Source organism: Vigna unguiculata, chromosome 7 (genome assembly GCF_037176805.1).
Source record: "Vigna unguiculata cultivar grain cowpea cultivar isolate G323 ecotype 2 chromosome 7, ASM3717680v1, whole genome shotgun sequence".
NCBI classification, from domain to species: Eukaryota; Viridiplantae; Streptophyta; class Magnoliopsida; order Fabales; family Fabaceae; genus Vigna; species Vigna unguiculata.
Window position 1 is genome coordinate 28,135,468 of NC_140798.1, and position 21,359 is coordinate 28,156,826.

Genomic DNA, 21,359 nt, shown 5'->3' on the forward strand with positions numbered 1-21,359 from the left:
AAAGAAATAAAATATTGTCTGCCATCCAAGGGGGAAACAAACTGGGGTCCACCAATGGCCAGGGATTATTATTTTATTCAAAAAATCCTACAAGTTATTTGTCCAAAAAGTCAATCCTGGGTTACAGCTTAGATTTCACTGGGTGGCATGGTAAATTCCAAAAAGGTCCAGCAATGTTTGGGGTTCACTTATAACATATGCACTGAGTAAAAGAAATAAAATATTGTCTGCCATCCAAGGGGGAAACAAACTGGGGTCCACCAATGCCCAGGGATTATTATTTTAATCAAAAATTCCTACAAGTTATTTGTCCAAAAAGTCTATCCTAGGTTACAGCTTAGATTTCATTGGGTTGCATGATAAATTCCAAAAAGGTCCAGCAAAGTTTGGGGTTCACTTATAACATTTGTACTGCGTAAAAGAAATAAAATATTGTCTGCCATCCAAGGGGGAAACAAACTGGGGTCCACCAATGGCAAGGGATTATTATTTTATTCAAAAAATCCTACAAGTTATTTGTCCAAAAAGTCTATCTTGGGTTATAGCTTAGATTTCACTGGGTTGCATGATAAATTCCAAAAAGGTCCAGCAATGTCAGAACATATTTGTCCAAAAAATATTTCCGTGATTAAAGTTTAAACATGAGGGTCACCCAGCAATTCCGACAATTAAATTCATTACTTGGGTGCAATAGAAAATAATGTGGTGTGTTTTAATTGTGTGCACATCATGGGGTCAATAAATGATTACTAAAACAGTATCCTTCTCCATTAACAAAACACAATCACTCATGGATTGATCAGCAATACTACAAACAATTAAGAAAAAGTCTTTTCAAAACGTCCAGTAGGTGTTCAGCAAAGACATGGAAGCACTACACGAATACTACCTACTTATGGAGGGATTACAAAATGGTTACTGAAATACGTAGCTTAAGCATCAGGGCATTCAACATCAAATGTTGTAGACCCATCGAGATGTGCATCATAATTTCCATGTGGTGACTCCTCACCAAGAGAAATAGCAGCATTAGAAGATGGGAGACTTGATGATCCAGCAACAGAAGTGTCTTCATGGTAACCAGTTATAACAACTTTAGGTGGAGGGACCAGCTTCTTCAAAATGTCGTCAACATCAAGATATTCTCCTGGGTAGTTTCGCACAACGGGCATAGAAGCTTCAACTTCATGGTCAGTTGGTGGACTAATGTCGTTCTTAAAAACCTATCAATTATGAATTAAATATGACCTTGTAATGAAAATTTAAAAATCATTAAAAAGTAATAATGTAAATGTTATATAAAATATTAACCTTCACAATGTTGCAAACGGTGATGTTCAGGTAAGGGGGCACCCATGGGTTGTGACCGAAACATGAAACCTGATGCATCATATTTAAGATTTTATATCTGTACTTCATAAAAAATATGCAAACCCAAATTCAGTACAATTGCAAAAGGCGGTGATAATACATTTTTCAAAATCAACGATGCTCCAACAGCAATATGGGAACCAAACTCAGGATCCATGACAACTTTTCTGTGGACGCTTGCCTTTGCCGTAGTTGAAGGGTCCTGAACAAATTAGAGAACAAAATTTAGATAGATTTGTGATTTAATTCACACAACCATTATTGGCATTTTACCTTAATAACTATGGACATGTCACCCAACCCGTTGGGGTGACATTCTTTCACCACACAGACAACTAAAGGGATCTTTTCCATTGATTTCCTAGAAGACAGTAGAATCAAATTTTTGAAGTCCCCTTCAGCAACTAAACCTGAAAGCATGCATGATTGTTATGTTATGTTTAAACATAATGATGTATTTAACGTAACTCTCTTTGTAATGGGGCGGTTGCTTACCATGGTATTCAACAAATTTGCGAGCCCATTTCCAAGCATTTGAGTTGAAGTCTCGTGCATCACCTGCAGCAGCGATTTCCCTCATCAATTGTTGGGTATTTTCAGGTTCCTCCGATTCTCTGTTTAGCATAAGTGCTTGTGCATTGCCTGCAGGGCCGGGAATGAATTCTGTATTGGAGTTGCATCTCCGGATGAAGGACAGCACGTCCGACTCATCAATGTCAAGGCCCTCCCACGAATCCATATATTCAACCTACATATTTGTTGCACTGGGAAAAAATTTAAGTACATTCAGAAAACTGTGTCATCCAGAAAGTGAAGAAAGTGAATAAAAAAAAAATTTCATTAGCATCCAAGTCACCAAAACACAGTGCTGGGACGACGATAGTGCACAACTTTGGTAGCGGAACAGGGAGGAAATTTGCATTGCTTAAAGCTTCGTCTTTCTTTTATAAATCAAAAGTAATTTATAAATGTACCACAATGCCCTTCGTTAGCTTACTGAATACGTTTCTATTAACCAAGTCATTAATGCCCTGTTCCATTGGCCCCGCTTACCTTTTCAACGTCAAATCTTTTCTTCACCAACCAACTTTCATTCATTTAATGCATTTGGTAAGCTCCCCAAACCCATCGTCCATGGCCATTTATCCTATTTTCTCCGCTCACGAAGCACTCATGGCTACATTTTAAGAATCCGCCTGTGTGGTTGGTGCGGCATTGATCACGTAAGTTGGATCTTAAATGCTTTCTTTCTATCTCCAATCTACTTAAATACCTCATTAATGGTATCCTCCCGCATATGCTTGGTCGTAGGTAAAGTTTTAGGGTTCATTTAATTTGCCATAAATTTTCCAATGTGCATTGTGTTGCCTTCTTGTCGTCATTCACAGAGAACTATTAATTGCACAATCTTTACCTGGTGTCTTTTTAAAGCTCATTTACTCCCGCATTTGTTTGGTCGCACAATCTTTAATTTGTGTTTTTTTAAAGTTCATTTAGTCACGCATTTTATTGGTCGCACGATGTTTACTTTATGTTATTTTAAAAGGCAATTCAATCTCGCATTTGTTTAGTCCTATTGACGTTGCCTTATTTTCAAAAGTTTACGTTCGTTGGCATATTTTACTTTGCTATAATAGTTAACGTAATTCCAAAGGTTGACGTTATTTTAGAATGTATTATTTCCCAATTCCATAATACAAATTTTAAAGATTCGTTTCACAGTGTTTTCATACTAACATTAAAGAATTTGATTGGTTGTTTATTTAGGAAATATCATGGAACAAACACAAACATTGGGTCTGGACAACATTGATCTCCTGGACGATGTTATCCCTGAAAACAATTGTAACAGCATTGGATCTGTTTCAACCAACAACAGCTGTGGTGAAAGTAGCTTGGGTTTGGTTCCTAAAGTGGGGATGACTTTCGAAACTGTGGATGAGCTGAAGAAAGTTTATAAACAACATGCAATCAGAAGTGGTTTTGGTGTCCGAATAAGAACTTCAAAGAAAGATGATGATAATCAGCTCTACTACGTCAAACTAGTTTGTTCTCGAGAGGGAACCCATGTCTCCAACATTCCCCCGAAAAAAAAAACCATTCCAACACAAAGGAAGGCATGCCCTGCACGTGTTACTGCTGTTAAAAAAGAGGGTCAATGGGGGATTATAAGTGTGGTGGAGGAACATAATCACCATTTAAGTCCACAGAAATCAAGGCTTGTGCGAGGCAATAGGAGGATAAATATGCAGGCAAAAAGAGTTATTGATATCAATGATCAAGCGGGAGTACGTTTGAACAAAAGTTTTCGGTCATTGGTCTTTGAGGCAGGAGGTTATGAGAACTTGGATTTTGTGGAAAGGGATGTCAGGAACTATATTGGTCAACAGAGACGAGCGCTTGTTAAGGATGGTGATGGGCAAACATTGTTTAATCATTTTTCGAGAATGAGGGAATTAAATAGGGATTTCTTCTTTGAAATCGACGTCGATCACGACAACAGAATTACTAATGTGTTTTGGGCGGACGGGAGAAGTCGAGCAGCATGTGTGGATTTTGGGGATATTGTGTCATTCGACACCACATACTTGACTAATAAGTATGACATGCCTTTTGCCCCATTTGTAGGTGTTAATCATCACGGTCAATCCATTTTATTAGGTTGTGGGCTGTTATCATCAGAGGACACTAGAACATTTGTGTGGTTATTTACATGCTGGTTGCGTTGCATGTCAAATAAGGAACCACTTGGAATCGTCACCGACCAATGCAAGGCCATGAAAAATGCTATTGAAATTGTGTTTCCCAATGCAAGACATAGGTGATGTCTTTGGCATATCATGAAAAAAGTTCCTGAGAAGTTGCAAGGGTACTCAAGGTACAAGCAAATTAAGCACGACATGAAACAGTTGGTGTATGAGTCACTCAATGTTGATGCTTTTGAGAGTGGTTGGGATAAGTTCTTAACCGATAATGGATTACAAGAAAATGAATGGCTTTTAACACTTTATGAAGATAGACATCGTTGGGTGCCATGTTATTTGAAGAATAACTTTTGGGCAGGTATGTCAACCACGCAACGGAGTGAGGGCATGAATTCCACAACAACATTGCAACAATTCGTGGTTCAATATGACAATGCCATTAGGCAAAAGGCCGAAAAGGAGTGTGAGGCAGACTTTGCATCCTTGAATACGACAATTCCTTGTGGCTCACATTCCACTATTGAGAGACAATTCCAGGCTGAATACACTCATGCTAAGTTTGCAGAGGTTCAACACGAATTTAGGTGTAAAATGAATTGCATGATTAAAAATGTATATGTTGAAGCGGGAACCTCAAATTACCGTGTTATGGAATAATTTATGTGGAAAGGTCAATGCGCAGACAAGTACCATGATGTTTTGTTTCATCATGACACACTTGACATACAGTGCACTTGCCTTTTGTTTGAGTTTAGAGGAATACTTTGTAGGCACTGCTTAGTCATGTATGCGCAAGAGGGCGTTAAAAGTGTGCCCGATAAATATGTTTTAAAGAGATGGAGCAAGCTACAACGTAGAAGGCACACATACATAAGGGTTGGAAGCAATTCTCATAAGGAAGAAGCTAATGTCAAAAGGTATGACGCACTTTGTAAGCGTTTCTATGAGATTGCGGAGGTTGCATGCGAGTCAGACAATGGAAGACATTGTCTGTTCATGAAATTGGACTCCATTGCAAATGATCATGGATTGTCATCTTCTGATAATCCGAATAAGGGGGTTCAATTGGACACTGCAAATGATTGTCCTATACAAACTGTGTCATCCAACCAATGTGTCCACAGTCCTATTTCTGTTAAAAGAAAAGGAAGACCCCGTTCGACGAGATTGAAATCCATTGTGGAGAAACTTGGTAAAAGAAGAAAGGGTACGGGTGCAAAAATTAAAGGACAACAGCCTCAAATGGTATGTGCAATTAATGAAATCCAATTAATGAATTTGGGTTGAACTAATTTTTTTATAATATAATGACAATTTATTTTATTGTTTGATTATCCTTTACAGGGATGGACTTTGGATACAGATTTAATGTCATGTAGTAACCAATCAGAAGTCATTATGCAAAGTAATCCAACGCAGGTAATTCAAAGTCAACAACGTCATGTCATACTAACCCTTAAACTTTTGCGATATTGACATCATGTGGGGTGTTTGAATTGAAGTATAATTTATTTTTGCCAGGTTGAAGAAGTCCAATGCAGTGGATTTGTTTCCCTGCTGACTTCAATTGAAAATAGCACACATGAAACACAAATTGTGTCACAGGGATCCTATTATTAGGTACATACAAATATATTTTGCACGCGCTTATTGTTCTTCTTTTAGGTTTGAATGGATAATTATGTATGCACATTCATTCAACAGTTATCAAATATTTTTTTCCAGAAATGAAGGTCGTTTGGTGTTTTTTTTTTTTTTTTTTTGCAGCACATGGGCCCTTGCAAATTAAATGGCTTCAAGAAACATTCACACGTGACCATGGCTTGTTATTTGTTTTGGATGTAACCTGATTGTAATTTTGGTGGTATCAGGGGAATGGTGGTTTGGACAAGTTCATGATGTAAATAAGGAATGGTTGATTCGACAACTTGATCATTTAATTAAGAGTAGCTAACATTTCTGTTTTGTAGATCGACAATGTCATTATGTACTCAATGCATCATTTGCATCATCCACTGGAGGATGTTTTGTTAACGTAAATGCATTTGATTATAAATTTGTCATCATGGATGTCATTGAAAAGGCGTCACACCTGCAACAATGTTAAAAATACTTTGTAATTGGAAGACAATTAAGTACTAACCCACGTACAAGTTAATGGACCAATTAACCAGCCTTCCATAAAAGGGGTAACGGTACATGTGCAGAACAGGGACATGTACATTCCTGGGAAAACAGACCTACTAAATTTTATAATTGCACTTCCATTTACAAAACAGCGAGTATGAAAGGAACATATATTCAAATCACCATAAAAAGGTGTAAACAGTACTCATGATTGAGTCTGACATGGAAACTAAAATGTAAGGTCAAAGTTAACAAAGTTTAACTTGTATCCCACATCTAAAATTTTGCAACACAATTTTGTCCAAAAGTATCAAAAGTAACAGAGGATAAGTATTTCCCTCCATCATACATATGTAATCTAAAGCCAAATCTTGCAATCACCACTGTCATCTTCGTATCAGATTTTACAAATCATGTCAACAAAAGCTATTTACTTTTATATACATCAAAGACTTGAAGCCAATAATTGCGGTAGATATTGTCGTCGTCCATAAACCAATCACATATGTATTGTTGTCTGAGTTCTTGAAGTTCATCCTACAACATAGAACTAAGTTATTATAAAATATGACCACTAAAAACCATTACAGCATAACGAAATCCAAAAAATGTCACTTACAGAAGTGTAGGCGGGGAAGTATTTGTCAGCAAATTTGGTTTCACCATCCCACAACTCAATATATCGCAACACCAACATGCCACAATCATATCTCGAAAAATGTAAAAATTTGTTAAGTCAAATTATCAGGTAAATAAACTAATATTCACACAAAAGTAAGAACAATTTAGGCACTTACAAATTTGGTTGTAGTGGAAGATCTTGGGTAAGGACTTCAAATTTTAGTTTATCAGCATCAGAACGATTTTCAAGTAAATCAAATAAAATCCCCATGTTTCGCGCCTTAAAAAATGCAAACACAAAATATGAACACACATTTTACAAACAAATACATAAATTTTGTAACAGAACCCTCTATTTTAAGAAGTGACTTACGATCGCATTGTCTATCCTTTTACGTCCTTGTCGTTTACTCCTAAGAGAGTCAAGCACAAAAAATTGGCGTGTGCGACAGTTGATTGCATAACACCACCAATGTTGCTCATGGATTATAGGCGCAAAGACCTTCCAAGAACAAAACAGAAAAGTCATACAACATCCATATTTGGTTCTTAATAAATAAATTTACAAATATTCGTACTTACAAAATCTGTAGACAGTATATCGTGTACTGAAACTAGTCCACGTCTAAGGAAATTGTTGTAGTCCCCTAAAACCCATTCACGTCTCTTTGCCTTGACCTTTCTACTGTCTTCAACAACTACAGTCTTTATTAAAAATATTAGAATAACATTTGCATAAACCATCATAAACAACATACATGAAATATAAAAACTTTAAAAACAATTAACATTATAATACCGTATACAAAGTACCAAACACAACTCTCTTGATCACCCCATTCAATTTTCTTTGTCTATACATGAAGTTGTTGCAAGCAAACAAAATGGCCTGACAACATTTTTAATCAACACTGTCATTTCATTAATCAAAATAAGAATTTTATAATATTACAACAACAAAGGGCTTTACCATGTTCGAAAGTTTTCCTCGAGGACGAAATCCACAGCAGTCAACTGTGGTTAATATCTGCTGATTTATGTCAACCACCGTTTGCCTGAAAAGGGACAAATTTACAATTAACTATATAACACTTGAAATGAAATAATGAAATTTATATATGCAATAGTAACGAACCTCCCATCTTGTGACACAAGAATGCGATACAGTTCACTTAAGTCAACATCCAAAGAACATTTTCCTGGTTCCACATACGGAATAATTTCCATACCATGAGGATTGTATACGGGAGTACCTTGGTCGTGCTTATTACAATGACGTGCATGTGCCTCCTCAACATCACAGCCATCACCTATATCATGGCAAGAAGGTTCAGCTTGATGAAAGGAAGATGGGTCCTCAAAATCACGTGATTGTGGCTCCTCAACATCAAACGCATGACCTTGATCAAATGAAGATGGTTGAGGTTGATGGGAGGAAGATGGGTGGTCAAAAGGATGACATTGGGGCTCCTCAACATCAAAGCGATCAGCTTTATGAAAGGGAGAGGGTTCGGGTTCCTCAAAGGAAGATGGGTCGGCTTCTTGACCTCCACAAACGTACTCTTCTTCCATATTGCTAAGCTGATCTTTTAGTTGTTGAACAACCCTATAATTTCTTTTCAGCTTCCTTTTGCACCATTGCTTAAATTTAGTAAAGGACATGTCATCTACTCCTTTTTTTTGGGATGCCATGTCCGCCTACATTTAAGGCTTCACGAACAACATCAATGTTTTTTTCGTCTTCACTTAATTCCCATTCAAGAACAACCTGCATAATGATGTCCAACCTTTAAACTTTATTGCTAAACACAATACAACTTAATCAACTAAAATATAATGATGTCCAACCTTTAAACTTTATTGCTACACACAATACAACTTAATCAACTAAAATAAAACAAATGCAATACAAAAACCTTGTTAGATTCAAACGCGGATTTTATTCCGTGAGTCCTAATCACCAACGACGGCCAACTCAAAATTTTGGGGAAACTAACGTCACCTTCGTAAGACCCCACATTAAGTAGTCGACAAACCAAAAGCTGAAAAAAATATATGCAGGAACTAATTAATCGTTTACTTAACTAACATTAGGCAAACAAAATCAGAATTGGCTTAAATAATAGATACCTGAAAAATAGCCACCGACCCAGCTACAGTTATGGCTGACGTGTTTTGATCTTCCCTTAAAGTGTGGTAAGCACGATTGAAACCTTCAACTAAAAAACTATGGACAGACCTTGACCAGTTGTATTGATTCAAGTTGTCAAGGTTATCCAACAATCTAAATGGCATGTTTGTGACAGTTCTAGAAGTCCTAGGGAAATACAAAAGAGCAAAACACAACAACAAGTACAAACGACAAACATTGTCTACATTGTCAATGTCATTGTCATCGCCACTTTGTAAATAAAAGTATATCCTATTAACAATGTCATCTATTGTTATTGGTTCATGTTCAAATAATGACTTTATGACCCCGCACACAACACTATTGAATTCAACATCAACCCCAACAGCATTCAGACCCAAACAAACACAAACATCTAAAACAGACAACCGTACCAAATGTTGCCTGATACATATGCTTTCATGTTCAGGGACCCACCGACTAAGTGTGTGTTTCAGCAAAACTCCATTGATATCCAACGGTTTCACCATGTCAACACACCACCTAAATGGAGTGCGTCCAATTCGAGAGCGATGGCTTGATCTCAATAATCCATTAACCTTAACAATGTAGTCTGTTTTACAACGGTTACGAACCGCAACCTAAAAAAGAAATGTAATTGTTAAAAAAACATGTCAGAAAACATCAATAAATGAACTTAATGAACTACAATAGCAAAAATGGTAAATGAATAGTTCACAACTTCTCCTTACGACTTCTCTTCCCACTCAAGAAAAGTAGTGACCTGCAACTTTTTTAAACTTATCTTGCAACCCAAGCGCAATCATGATGTAACCCACCAAATAGTTTTTGGATAAATGAAGCTCACACATTTTCGAACTTACCTTGCAACCAAAGAACAATTAAGGTATAACCCAAACAAGAGTTTGTGCACAATCTAAAATTGACGGATTATGGAAGTGCAACTGAACACACAATTTTATCCCTTGCTAAAATAGCAGACCCAATCCCATTTCTTTAAAAGAGGGTGTTACTTCATTTGGGGAAAACAAACTATCCGACATTTTAAAGTTTATCTTCCAACCCAACACCAATTAAGGTGTAACCCACGACACATATTATGCACAAATTAACGTTCACACATTGGATTTGCAAAACAACAAAAAATTCTACCACTTGTAAAATGGTTGGACCGCAACAATGCACACCAAGACCAGACCCCATCTCACTTCTTCTAAACCAGGTGTAACTTCATTTAGGGAAAGACTACCATACAACAATTTAAAACTTACATTGCAACCAAGGACCAATCAAGATGTTACCCACCAAAAAGGTTTTGCACCAACTATATTTCGCAAATTTTTGAACTACAATAGTAGGCTGCAACAATTTTAAAATTAAATTGCAACGAAAGAGCAATCAATATGTAACCCACCAAACAACTTCTGCACAAATTACAATTCGCAAATTTTGGAACTATATAAAAAACACACTTGTCCCACTTACAAAAAAGTTGACCCCAACTGGGCACACCAAAACCACACCCCACCCTACTTCTTGTAAACAAGTTCTAAGTTCATTTAGTGAAAAACTAGCCTGCAACAATTTTCTATTTATCCACGAACCGAAGACCAATTATGTTGTAACCCACCAAACACGTTATCCACAAATGATAATTGCCAGGCTTTGGAATTACGTAACAACACAAAATTGTACCTCTAACTAAAAGGTTCGACCCCAACAATGCACACCAATACCATAAAGATTTGGGATTTTCTACAAAGCCAAATTGAATTGGGATTTTCTACAAAGCCAAATTGAATTGGAATTTTCTCTCCAAAAGATCACCCACTTGCAGAGTGGACATCTTTTTTTTCATCTCACACTTATAAAGCTTAAATAAATATGAAAAATATAAATGTAAATGCACAACATAAATCCAATAATCGCAAACATTTACCTTCCTTGATACACCCTCTTCTTCTATTGCCATAGGTAGCCAAAATCTGCAAAATCTCCTACTGGGGTAAAAAGTTTATATAACGAATTGCAATTAATAAACAACAAACACCACAACCAAACAATATTTCGCATTAAACAAAATGAGCCTCACCAATGCAGAACGTTGAAATTGGGAAATTCGGACTGTTCCAGGGGTTCCGGGATTGACCAAGGAAGAACAAACCTGCGGTTTCTAGGGTTAGGGTTTCTCCAACAAAGGGGTTTTGGGTTTTGGACAATGACGCCGGAACGGGGTTCGGGTGCGGGAGGGTATTTGTGGAGCGGTAACGGATTTCAAGTGGTGGAGCAGCCCTGTCTGTGCTGCGACAAGGGTTATGGACGACAGCGGTTGCGGGATCACGTCCACCGGAGGTGTGTGGCTGTGTTGTGGGATGGTTGTGGGATGCCGGTTTCGTGTCTGTGTTGCGCGGGGAAGGGAAATCGAGCGGTGTAGCGGTACAGGAGAGTCGTTTTCAAAAAAGAAAAATGGTTCCGCTGGTGTGAGACGGAGCGGGAGCGGGAGAGGGAGAGGGAGAGGGTTAGGGTTTCTCGCTGGGAGGGGTTTTGGGGTTTCTGGACCGCTAGGTGGGAAAACGTGGAGAAGAGGTGTGTGTGGTGCGGCTCTGTGTGTGTGCTGGAAGAAGAAGGAGCGTAGAGGAGTTTGAGGGCGCTTTGGAGAAATGGAGAAGCGGTGGAGCGGGGGAGCGGTGCGGTGGAGCAGTGAAAGAGTTTTGAAAAAAGAAAAAACAAATGCGCGGTCTGGTGTTGGGGAAATTTGGAGAAGGTTGTGAGCACACGCGCGTGTGCGGAGAATGACGTTCCCTTCTGCCAATTTAATTTTTCAATTAAAAAAAAAAATTAAATGTAATTTCTGTTGCCACGTAAGGTGGTAATGAAAGTGGCAAAAATGGGGTGTCATTCTATCGTTTTCCGTTTCGTGTATGTAGACATGTTTAAGTTTGAACATTTTATACACATATTTTTCCACTGATTAAAGTGCGGGAAACCTTCGTCCATGCCTCTCTGTTTTCTGTCTTTTTATCAGCATTCATCATACATAGTTTTTCCATTTTTTAATAACTTAATAATACATGTTTATAGTCTCTCTTTATCTTAATTTTTTAGATTAATAGTATTAAGTATCATTAAAAATCATTTATCTGATTGGAGGTTTTTTTTATAATTTTTTTTATTTTTAACATTCAATTTTCGGAAAAAGTAATTCAAACTACATTTATTTTTAAATAAAATAAATACAACTAAATAACTTATTTTTTAACGGATGAAAATGGAAGAATAGATTTTCACAAGATTATTTTAGATATATAATGGATTTTTCATTGAATTAATAAGTATTTCTAATCATAACTTCACTGCGAACAAGATCGGATTAATCAAGGTAATATTGAAAATCTTAAAGATTTTATGTTAAATCTATTGTGAGGTTTCTGTTGTATTTTATATAATTTTATTATATAAAATTATTATTCTCTATTTTATTATTATTGTGGATTAACATTAATTAATAAATTATATTATTCGTAAATATCAGTTATATTGCACAATTGTTATTAATATATGGATAATATATATTGGGTTTCTGATGAACGATCCGTGATGGGTTGGATTGTTCAATGAACGGTCTGTGATGGACTTAAGTATTCAGGAACTTGTTGAGAGGTCCCTGGTCTCTGCTGGTAAGGTTATAAAACTGATACCCATTAATCAGTTTTAATGACTATGTCAAATTATACTTAGATACGTTTTGTAGCACCTACCAGAAAGAGAACATTATAGTCTCAACACACTTATGAAAGATGAATTTTTTATTAATTTCATGTGTTCTACAAGTGCTAATCTTTCACCTACTCTTTCAATAACGAGGTACGCTTCCGTAATTTGTATGTTTAAAGATTGAGAATTGTTTAATTGATTTAGGGTTTATGATTTATATGATTGATCTTTGTGATTCATAATCTAACAATTGGTATCAGAGCATGTTAGAATTTTAACCCTTGATAAGCATAAACCCTAATTTGTTTTTCCTAAGATTTTATACATCTCTTGTTTGAGAATTAAATTCCGAAACTCTACTTGTGGTAAAATTCCCAAATTTGTCTTTCATCCTTTTTGGTGGGTTTTCAAACACTGCAATCCTAAATATGTTTACGAGCCCTAATTTGGGAAAAATCCCCTATCTGCAAAACCCAAATTTGTTCGAACCACTCTCCTTCAATCTCGAACATTTCTTCTTTGCGCATTGGAGGTACTACTCGTGATGAAGCTTCCAACTTAGCGCTGTTTTTTCTCGTCAATGGTGCGTTGCTGACGGTGGAGGTGTGCGGCTGTTACTGCGATGATGGAGGATGCTCTTGCGGTGGTGACTGCTGTGGTTGCCATAGATGTCGCCTGTGGTGGTGTTGTGTGAACGTGGGAAAGCTCATGATCGCGTCTGTGACAACGAATCGAAGTGCCTCCGTCATGTCAGTCCTCGTTCGTTTTCTGGAACGGTGGGTCTGGTGGCGTGGTGGCTAGCGCTGGAACATTCGCAGTTTGCGATTTGGGTTCGCTGTTCCGGCAAGACGGTTTGTTTCGGAGGCGCCCTTCTTCTTGTTTTGGTGGCGCTGCTCCTTCGTCTTCTTTGGCGCAATCGCTGAATCGCTGCCACCGTGCAACCATCGTACATCCATCTTGGGTCACCAATTTGTGGCAATTCCAGAACCCTAATTATGGAATTTTGTAGATTTCATTTTCTTTGAACCTTATGCATTAATTCAGTTTTCTGGTGACTAAGAAATTGTTTTTTTGGATGATGTTACGAAAGTTATGGTTTGGTTTTATCATAGCATGAATACATGTGATTGGAAAGACTTATGTCCTCGTGCTAATGGTTTTGCATTGGCTTTTGCCGTCAATGGTGGCTTGCGGAAGAAAAAAAAAAGACTTGTTGATGTAGTTTTGATTGAATTTTTTATTGCAATTGCCACTGTTAGCTGCAAGCTAATTGATTGGAATTGATGTGATTGAATTGTATGGCTTATGTGAATTGCATATAAAAGTATTGCTTTATGGGTTATTAACAGATGCTGTTTTGATTTCAGGATTTTGAGTATTTAAGTTTCCTAATTGCTTTGTTTTGGGAAAATCTTTTCACTGTTGATGCAATTATCGATATGGTTTGCAATTCATATGACCCATGCACATATTCTATTATTGGAATTAAAATTCATATGTTTCGTGTATATTTTGGATGCACTAGAATGATGCATACGTATTGTTTGGGGATCAAAAACAAAGTGCCATGTATTGCTTTTGGATAGGTGGATTATTGGTTATAATACATGAATTAATTGTATTATTTGAATAAGAATGTAAAAGGAGCATTGTACGCGAAATATGTGAATTTGGATTTGGAATCATGGCAATCGAAAAGTTTTTCATTTCATTGTCAAATCATGCAATTGAATAATGCTTATTGAATGCTATAAAGTTTTTCTATTGAAATTTATTTTTTATATTTTTCTTTGCATATTAAATTGGCATTCAATTAGAGAAAGCAAAGGCACTTAGTATTTATGTTTATATTCTGGTGCATTAACGAAATATGTTTCATTAAATGGGTGCATGATTTTGCTTATTTATTTTAATTGGCGGATCAATTATTGGCTTTATTTAATTACGTTTTTAAGGCATCCGTTTTAAATTAAAAATTAAATGAGTAATATATTTTTATATGATTGTGATTTCACCTATCGTGGATACAGTCGTATGAAATTTTGTGTGGATGAAATAATTTATTTTAATTATTTCATAAATAAAATTTAATTTTGTGTTATGTTTTCTCTGGTAGTCTGTTTATACTTGAATTAAATTTTTTGACCCTTATTTGTAAATGTTCACATGTTTATGTTATTATTTAAGGGATTGTTCATGCATAATATAATTTTATTATATTTTGTTAAACATGAGCGACATAATTTTATATGATTGTAAACTCACCTATCATGGGTACAATTATATAAAATTTTATTTGAATGAGATAATTTAATTATCTCATTAATTAATTTTATATTATTACATTAATGTCAATCATTCCCTATTGGTATGTTGTCGTTAATGTAATTTATTTTATTTTTTGATACAATGTACTTTTGAATTTTATCTTATGTCAATCATTTGTCTTGTACCCTATCGGTATTAGATTTCTTTATGACATAAATTGTACATAGTATTTTATTTTTGAATTATATTTCTTATTTATTATGATTCAGGACCCTTAGGCGGGATCATAGTGAATGAGAAATTTGGTATTATAGGCATGTTTGACTGTGTATTCAGAAACATTAAATTTTATTGCACAATAATTGTGCATATTAGATGTTTATTTGTTGTTATTGGCTTCTTTCCCATGCAATTGACTTCGGTCAAAACTTTGAACAAGACAAGTTTTGAGGACTGGAAAGAATCTTTGGACTTATATTTGGCAAATACTGACATGAACTCTTCTTTGAGAGAAGAAGAGCCTCCCTCTAGCTCATACTCCTAAGTCCACTACTGTTTAGAGAGCTTCTTGTAAGAAATTGTTGAAACACTCAAAACAAAGTTTGTCCAGGTGGTGTTGAAATACACCATGAAGAAGTCTATATGGTTCAACCTAGTGACTTTACTAGAAAAGGCAAAAAGCATTTGGTTTACAGGTTGAATAAGTCTTTTATAGGCTGAGCCAAGCTTATAAACAATGGCATTTTGAAATTTGACCAGATGGTCATTTCTTTTGGTTTCAAGGAAAATACCACAAATCAATGTGCATTTACTTGAAGGCTAGTGAGAGTCAATTCATCATTATTGTCTTATATGTTGATGATATTCTTCTTGCTAGTAGCAAGGTTGAACTTTTGACTGAGACAAAATTTATTTTAAATAGCTATTGTGATATGATGGACCTTGGCGATGCCTCTATTGTTCTAGCCATTCAGTTTTTCGTGACAGGTCATGTGGCATTGTTGGATTGTCTCAGGGAGGATATATTGATCCTCAAGGTTTAACATGCATTCTTACTCCTCATTTGTAGCACCTATTCAAAAAGGTGACAAGCTCTCTAAATGTCAATGTCCTCAAAATTGATAGACAATGATAGAGTTGAATTGAAAAGTTCCTTAATTGCTTCCGCTGTTGATAGTTTAATGTATGCTCAAGTTTTGTATTTGTCCCTTTAAATCTTTTGTTTTAATATTGTAGGGAGATACTTGAGCAACCCCTGTTTGGGTCATTGTAAAGTCATTAAAAAAAAAGGTCTTTAGATATTTGCAGGGAACCAAGGATCACATCTTGACCTATAAGAAGTCTGATCAACTTCAGGTCATTGGTTATTCTGATTCTGATTTTGATGGTTTCCCTGACGACCAAAAATCTACTTCCGACTTTTGTTTTATGATGGAAGGAGAAGCTATTTCTTGGAAGAGGGTTAAACAAACTCTTATAGCTACTCTTAAAGGTAGTATGTTGCTTGTTATGAAGCACTTGTCAAATTGTGTGGCCTAAAATTTGTTTTTTGACTTTCAAATTGTTGAAAGTATTTCTAGGCTACTCGTAATATATTGTGGAAATACTACTGCCTTGCATTTCTCTCAAAACAACATACGTTCTAATGCTCAAAGCATCTTGATATAAAATTTGTGTTTGTTAGAGAGAAAGTTTTAGATTTTCAGACTCGGATTGAACATACTGCTACATAAGATATGTTAGTAGATCCACTAACTAAAGGCTTAGCTATTGGAGTTTTTTCAAAATCATGTAACTCATATAGCTGTGGTTAAGTCTTTTGATGTATTGGGTTAGTGGGAGTCTGAGATATACCCTTTATATTATAATGGTTTTCATGAGATGTAAATTTATAAATGACGCCAGTCTCATTACATCTCTTTCAACATATAAAATGTTTGAACCATTTTTGGGATCACATATTTGTTATGTTTATTTTTATTTTATTTATTATCCATTTTTTGAAATCTAAGCATATGGTATGTATCCCTATCGGATATTATCTTTGTGATTCATGCTTATATTTCTTAATTGGTATTTGTGCTTATGTTGTAATTGATATAATTAATTTATTTATTAATGTTATCCAAGTGGGAGATTGTTGTATTTTATATAATTTTATTATATAAAATTATTATTCTCTATTTTATTATTATTGTGGATTAACATTAATTAATAAATTATATTATTCGTAAATATCAGTTATATTGCACAATTGTTATTAATATATGGATAATATATATTGGGTTTCTGATGAACGATCCGTGATGGGTTGGATTGTTCAATGAACGGTCTGTGATGGACTTAAGTATTCAGGAACTTGTTGAGAGGTCCCTGGTCTCTGCTGGTAAGGTTATAAAACTGATACCCATTAATCAGTTTTAATGACTATGTCAAATTATACTTAGATACGTTTTGTAGCACCTACCAGAAAGAGAACATTATAGTCTCAACACACTTATGAAAGATGAATTTTTTATTAATTTCATGTGTTCTACAAGTGCTAATCTTTCACCTACTCTTTCAATAACGAGGTACGCTTCCGTAATTTGTTTGTTTAAAGATTGAGAATTGTTTAATTGATTTAGGGTTTATGATTTATATGATTGATCTTTGTGATTCATAATCTAACAGTTTCTTGTAGATAATTTATATAATCTCTTGAATAATAAATATTTGTAATATTCTCCAATTGGATGTGTCAACTACTCAACTATATTTTTTTCGTAAAAGTTGACTAAAAACATGAATAAAAAAAATTCTTGAGACGTGTATATTTACTGTTTTTAAGATTTATTCAGGGTGTGTTACACGAGTTTTCTACAATATAATAGATTTTTTTTTTCGAGATCTCTGAACTAGTAAGCAGTTTTTTTAAAGATTAAATATACCCAGAACATTATAAAAGAAATATAAGAGAGAAAAAATGAGAGTGAAGTGTTTTTTTAAGGAGAGTAAAGCTATTATTTATAGGTATTTTGGAGGCTTGCGGTTACAATCTTTGCAGCAACGTTCCACATCTCGCGACATCAAATTTGCAACTTCATGTGACTCTTGCGGCTCAAGCTTAACAACTAATTTGTACCTTCAAGACCACAAACTATAGCAAAAAATAGCAACATGTGTAAGGCATGAAACTGAATCAAGGAAACGAACTCTAGGTTTACTCTATATAAGGAGTGAAGGGAGTAGAGATATCTTTTGCCTTACTTTGTTTTCCAACAATCTCCACATATTGCAAAAAGATAGAAAAGTCATATAAGATATAATGCATAAGAGCTGGTATAACAAGCTATATAAACCAGTCTTAAATTGAGAAACTTAACACACAATGTATTTGGTATAACAAGCTATATGAACCAAAGACATTTGATGTGTGTTAGCAGTTTATCAATCATAGTACACTCCCCCACAATTCTTATTGTTATCGTTGTGTTGCACTTATTAGGCCATGTGTGTGCTCGATATTCATGAGTGCTCTAGATATCATGCCAAGATCTCATGCAAACAACCACACCTAACACTCATATACGTGATTTCATCAAGCATATGCTTCGAAGCATATACCACTTGTAAAGGACATGAAAATAAGTAAAAACTATTTTTAAACTGAAATTCTTACACCACAAAATTTTAATTACAAATTTTAACCTCTTGATAGTGCAATCTCTAGCACCTTCACACACCATAGGAATGAACATAATTAATTTAAAATCAATTTAATGCTATTAAAACTAACAAGTGGCGTGTTTTTAGCCATATGCACCTTATTCATAGGACCTCCAATCACAAAGGTTGGGTTACCATCACTTGTTTGTTTGCATGTGGCTCAAGTCATGTTCCCTTCAATGTTTCTAATATCATGTTTCTTCCTAAGGGTTTAGTTAGAGGATCTGCTAGATTTTTGTCTTGACTTCATATAGTTAATGCAAATAGTTCCACTCTTTAGTAGCTACTTCACCAAATTATGCCTCAATTGTATATGTTTGTTCTTTCCATTGTAATTCTTGTTTTCAACTATAATTATTAACGATTGACAATCACAATGTATTGACACAAATGAAGTTGGTTTCATTCTTAGTGGAACATTTGCTAAGAAATTTTTCATCCACTCAATTTCACTACCAGCCATTTCGAGTGCAACAAACTCATATTCCATTGTTGATCTTGCAATAATTGTTTGTCTGGATAATCTTCATGTAATTGGACGACACCCAAGTGTGAATACATAACTATCACAACCTAAATCGCAACGGGACAACAAATATAATTTAAAAGATATAGAGGAGTCGTCATCATAGTTTATTATGGAAAACTATAGAAAACCTTTAAAAAAATAATAGTCTTTGAACCAAATTTGGATTCGGGATTCAGTTACATGTGGGGTGTAACATCTCGTCCAGATATTACAAATTTAGATAAAGTAAAATAGAAATAAACATTAAACATCATTTATTATAATTTCATTTCCCAAAAATGCGGAAATTTAAAACTTTAATAAACAATAAATTTTATAAAATCAACGTTTACAAGTTTTATAACATCATTTGTTACAAGTTTTATTACAATCCAAAATGCAGTAAATGTAACATCCCTATTTTTAATAAACTATATTATTTATTTTAAATAAAACATTTAGAAAATATTCTATTTTTACTAACGTTTTGTATTTTATTATGATGTAGTTTAAGCATTAAAAATATTATTAAATAGGTATGTGTAAAAAAAATATATATATATATATATATATATGAAGAATTTTTAAAAGAAAAAAAAATATAGAAAAGAAAAAGAAAAAAAAAGAAAAGAATAAGAAAGGATAAGAAGATAAGAAGAAAAGAAAAGAAGAAAACATAAGAAAAAAAAAAAACAAAGGATAAGATGAAGAGATAAACATTATCTCTTCATTAATGATAGTAATGATGTGTATAGCACATGCTTAGCTTAGCTTATGTATATATATACATATGGAATAATGAAAGTTACGGGAGAAGTGAGAAAAAGTGAGAAAGAAAGAAAGGAGAGAGAAAGAAAAGAGAAAGAGAAAGAGAAAGAGAAAGAAGAGAGGGAAAGAGAAAATAGAGAAAAAAAAAGTTTAGAGCAAAGATTCAAAGAGATCCTAGTCCTCTTCAAATATTATTAGTGTGCTCTTCAATCAATAAGGTAAGGGGGAGTGAGGTTAAGCTTTTATATATTAATCTTGATAAGCTCATGTGTTTTATATTAATCTTTTATTTATTTTGACTCATATATTATTCTTTTTACTTTCATTTAACTTATTTTCATTTATTATCCTCTTATATTTATTTTATTTAATCTCCAATTATATATTGATCCTGTTTATTTATTTATTTTATTTAATCTCCAAATATGTATTGATCCTGTTTATTTATTTTATTTTATTTATCTCCAGTTACGCACTGGTCCTATTTATTTATTTTATTTTATTTATCTCCAGTTACGCACTGGTCCTATTTATTTATTTTATTTTATTTATCTCCAGTTACGCACTGGTCCTATTTATTTATTTTATTTTATTTATCTCCAGTTGCGCACTGGTCCTGTTTATTTATTTTATTCTATTTATCTCCAGTTACGCACTGGTCCTGTTTATTTATTTTATTTTATTTATCTCCAGTTACGCACTGGTCCTATTTATTTATTTTATTTTATTTATCTCCAGTTACGCACTGGTCCTATTTATTTATTTTATTTTATTTATCTCCAGTTACGCACTGGTCCTATTTATTTATTTTATTTTATTTATCTCCAATTACGCACTGGTTCTGTTTATTTATTTTATTTTATTTAATTTATCTCCAGTTACGCACTGGTCCTATTTATTTATTTTATTTTATTTATCTCCAGTTACGCACTGGTCCTGTTTAATTTATATTTTTGTTTATTTATAACGTTCTTACCCTTATCTAATTATTTATTTAAAGTTTTTGCTTTGATTCTTATTTTATCATTATTTTTACAATTAAAAATAAATAAATGTGAAGTGAAAGTATATATTATTTTATTTAGTGAGCTTGGATATAAGAAAATTGTATGTACATTTTATCGTTGTTTTATATTCTTTGTATAGTTTATACGATGACATGAATTGATAGTCATCACATTTAATGACCTTTGAAAATATCCAAGAGTATGTCGGTTAAGTAAGAGTTAAGTCTGGTTTCAATAAGTTGAGATTAAACCAGTGTCAAAGTGTTTGTATTTGGGAAGTCACAGTTTGGTACACTGCGGGATGAAAGGCAGGGACCATGGTGGGGTCTAAGGAAGTTTTACCAAGTAGGTGAATATCTGGATAGTTCAGAATAGCGCCCTGGACTAGGATATTCATAGGCCAAACTTGG

At 34.4% G+C, this 21,359-nt stretch overlaps 2 protein-coding genes and 1 pseudogene across 2 annotated transcripts; 1 reads left to right on the plus strand and 2 right to left on the minus strand.

Annotated features, from left to right (window-relative positions):
• Positions 1–3,146: 3,146 nt before the first annotated feature.
• LOC146884743 (protein FAR-RED IMPAIRED RESPONSE 1-like) lies at positions 3,147–5,980 on the plus strand (annotated as a pseudogene).
• A 471-nt stretch (positions 5,981–6,451) lies between these two features.
• On the minus strand, positions 6,452–8,516 carry LOC114184038 (uncharacterized). Its single transcript, XM_085675800.1, has 8 exons — positions 7,960–8,516; positions 7,795–7,879; positions 7,624–7,713; positions 7,407–7,529; positions 7,198–7,326; positions 7,001–7,104; positions 6,823–6,913; positions 6,452–6,740 (listed from the first exon to the last, which is right to left on the minus strand). Exons 1-8 carry the CDS (start codon positions 8,514–8,516, stop codon positions 6,630–6,632), a joined length of 1,290 nt encoding a protein of 429 aa, XP_085531926.1. The 3' UTR covers positions 6,452–6,629.
• Positions 8,517–8,600: 84 nt separating this feature from the next.
• LOC146884744 (uncharacterized) lies at positions 8,601–11,054 on the minus strand. Its single transcript, XM_085675801.1, has 3 exons — positions 10,916–11,054; positions 8,955–9,596; positions 8,601–8,866 (listed from the first exon to the last, which is right to left on the minus strand). The coding sequence occupies exons 1-3, from the start codon at positions 10,946–10,948 to the stop codon at positions 8,708–8,710; spliced, it is 834 nt and encodes a 277-aa protein (XP_085531927.1). The 5' UTR covers positions 10,949–11,054; the 3' UTR covers positions 8,601–8,707.
• Positions 11,055–21,359: the final 10,305 nt, after the last annotated feature.

Coding starts and splice junctions, on each gene's coding strand:
- LOC146884744 (XM_085675801.1), bottom strand. CDS start 10,948: ATGGCAATAGAAGAAGAGGGTGTATCAAGGAAG. Junction 9,597..10,915: donor AAGAGGGTGTATCAAGGAAG/GTAAATGTTTGC, acceptor TTTCTTTTTTAG/GTTGCGGTTCGTAACCGTTG. Junction 8,867..8,954: donor GGTCGGTGGCTATTTTTCAG/GTATCTATTATT, acceptor TATTTTTTTCAG/CTTTTGGTTTGTCGACTACT.
- LOC114184038 (XM_085675800.1), bottom strand. CDS start 8,516: ATGGCATCCCAAAAAAAAGGAGTAGATGACATGTCCTTTACTAAATTT. Junction 7,327..7,406: donor ATATACTGTCTACAGATTTT/GTAAGTACGAAT, acceptor TGTTCTTGGAAG/GTCTTTGCGCCTATAATCCA. Junction 6,914..7,000: donor CTTCCACTACAACCAAATTT/GTAAGTGCCTAA, acceptor ACATTTTTCGAG/ATATGATTGTGGCATGTTGG.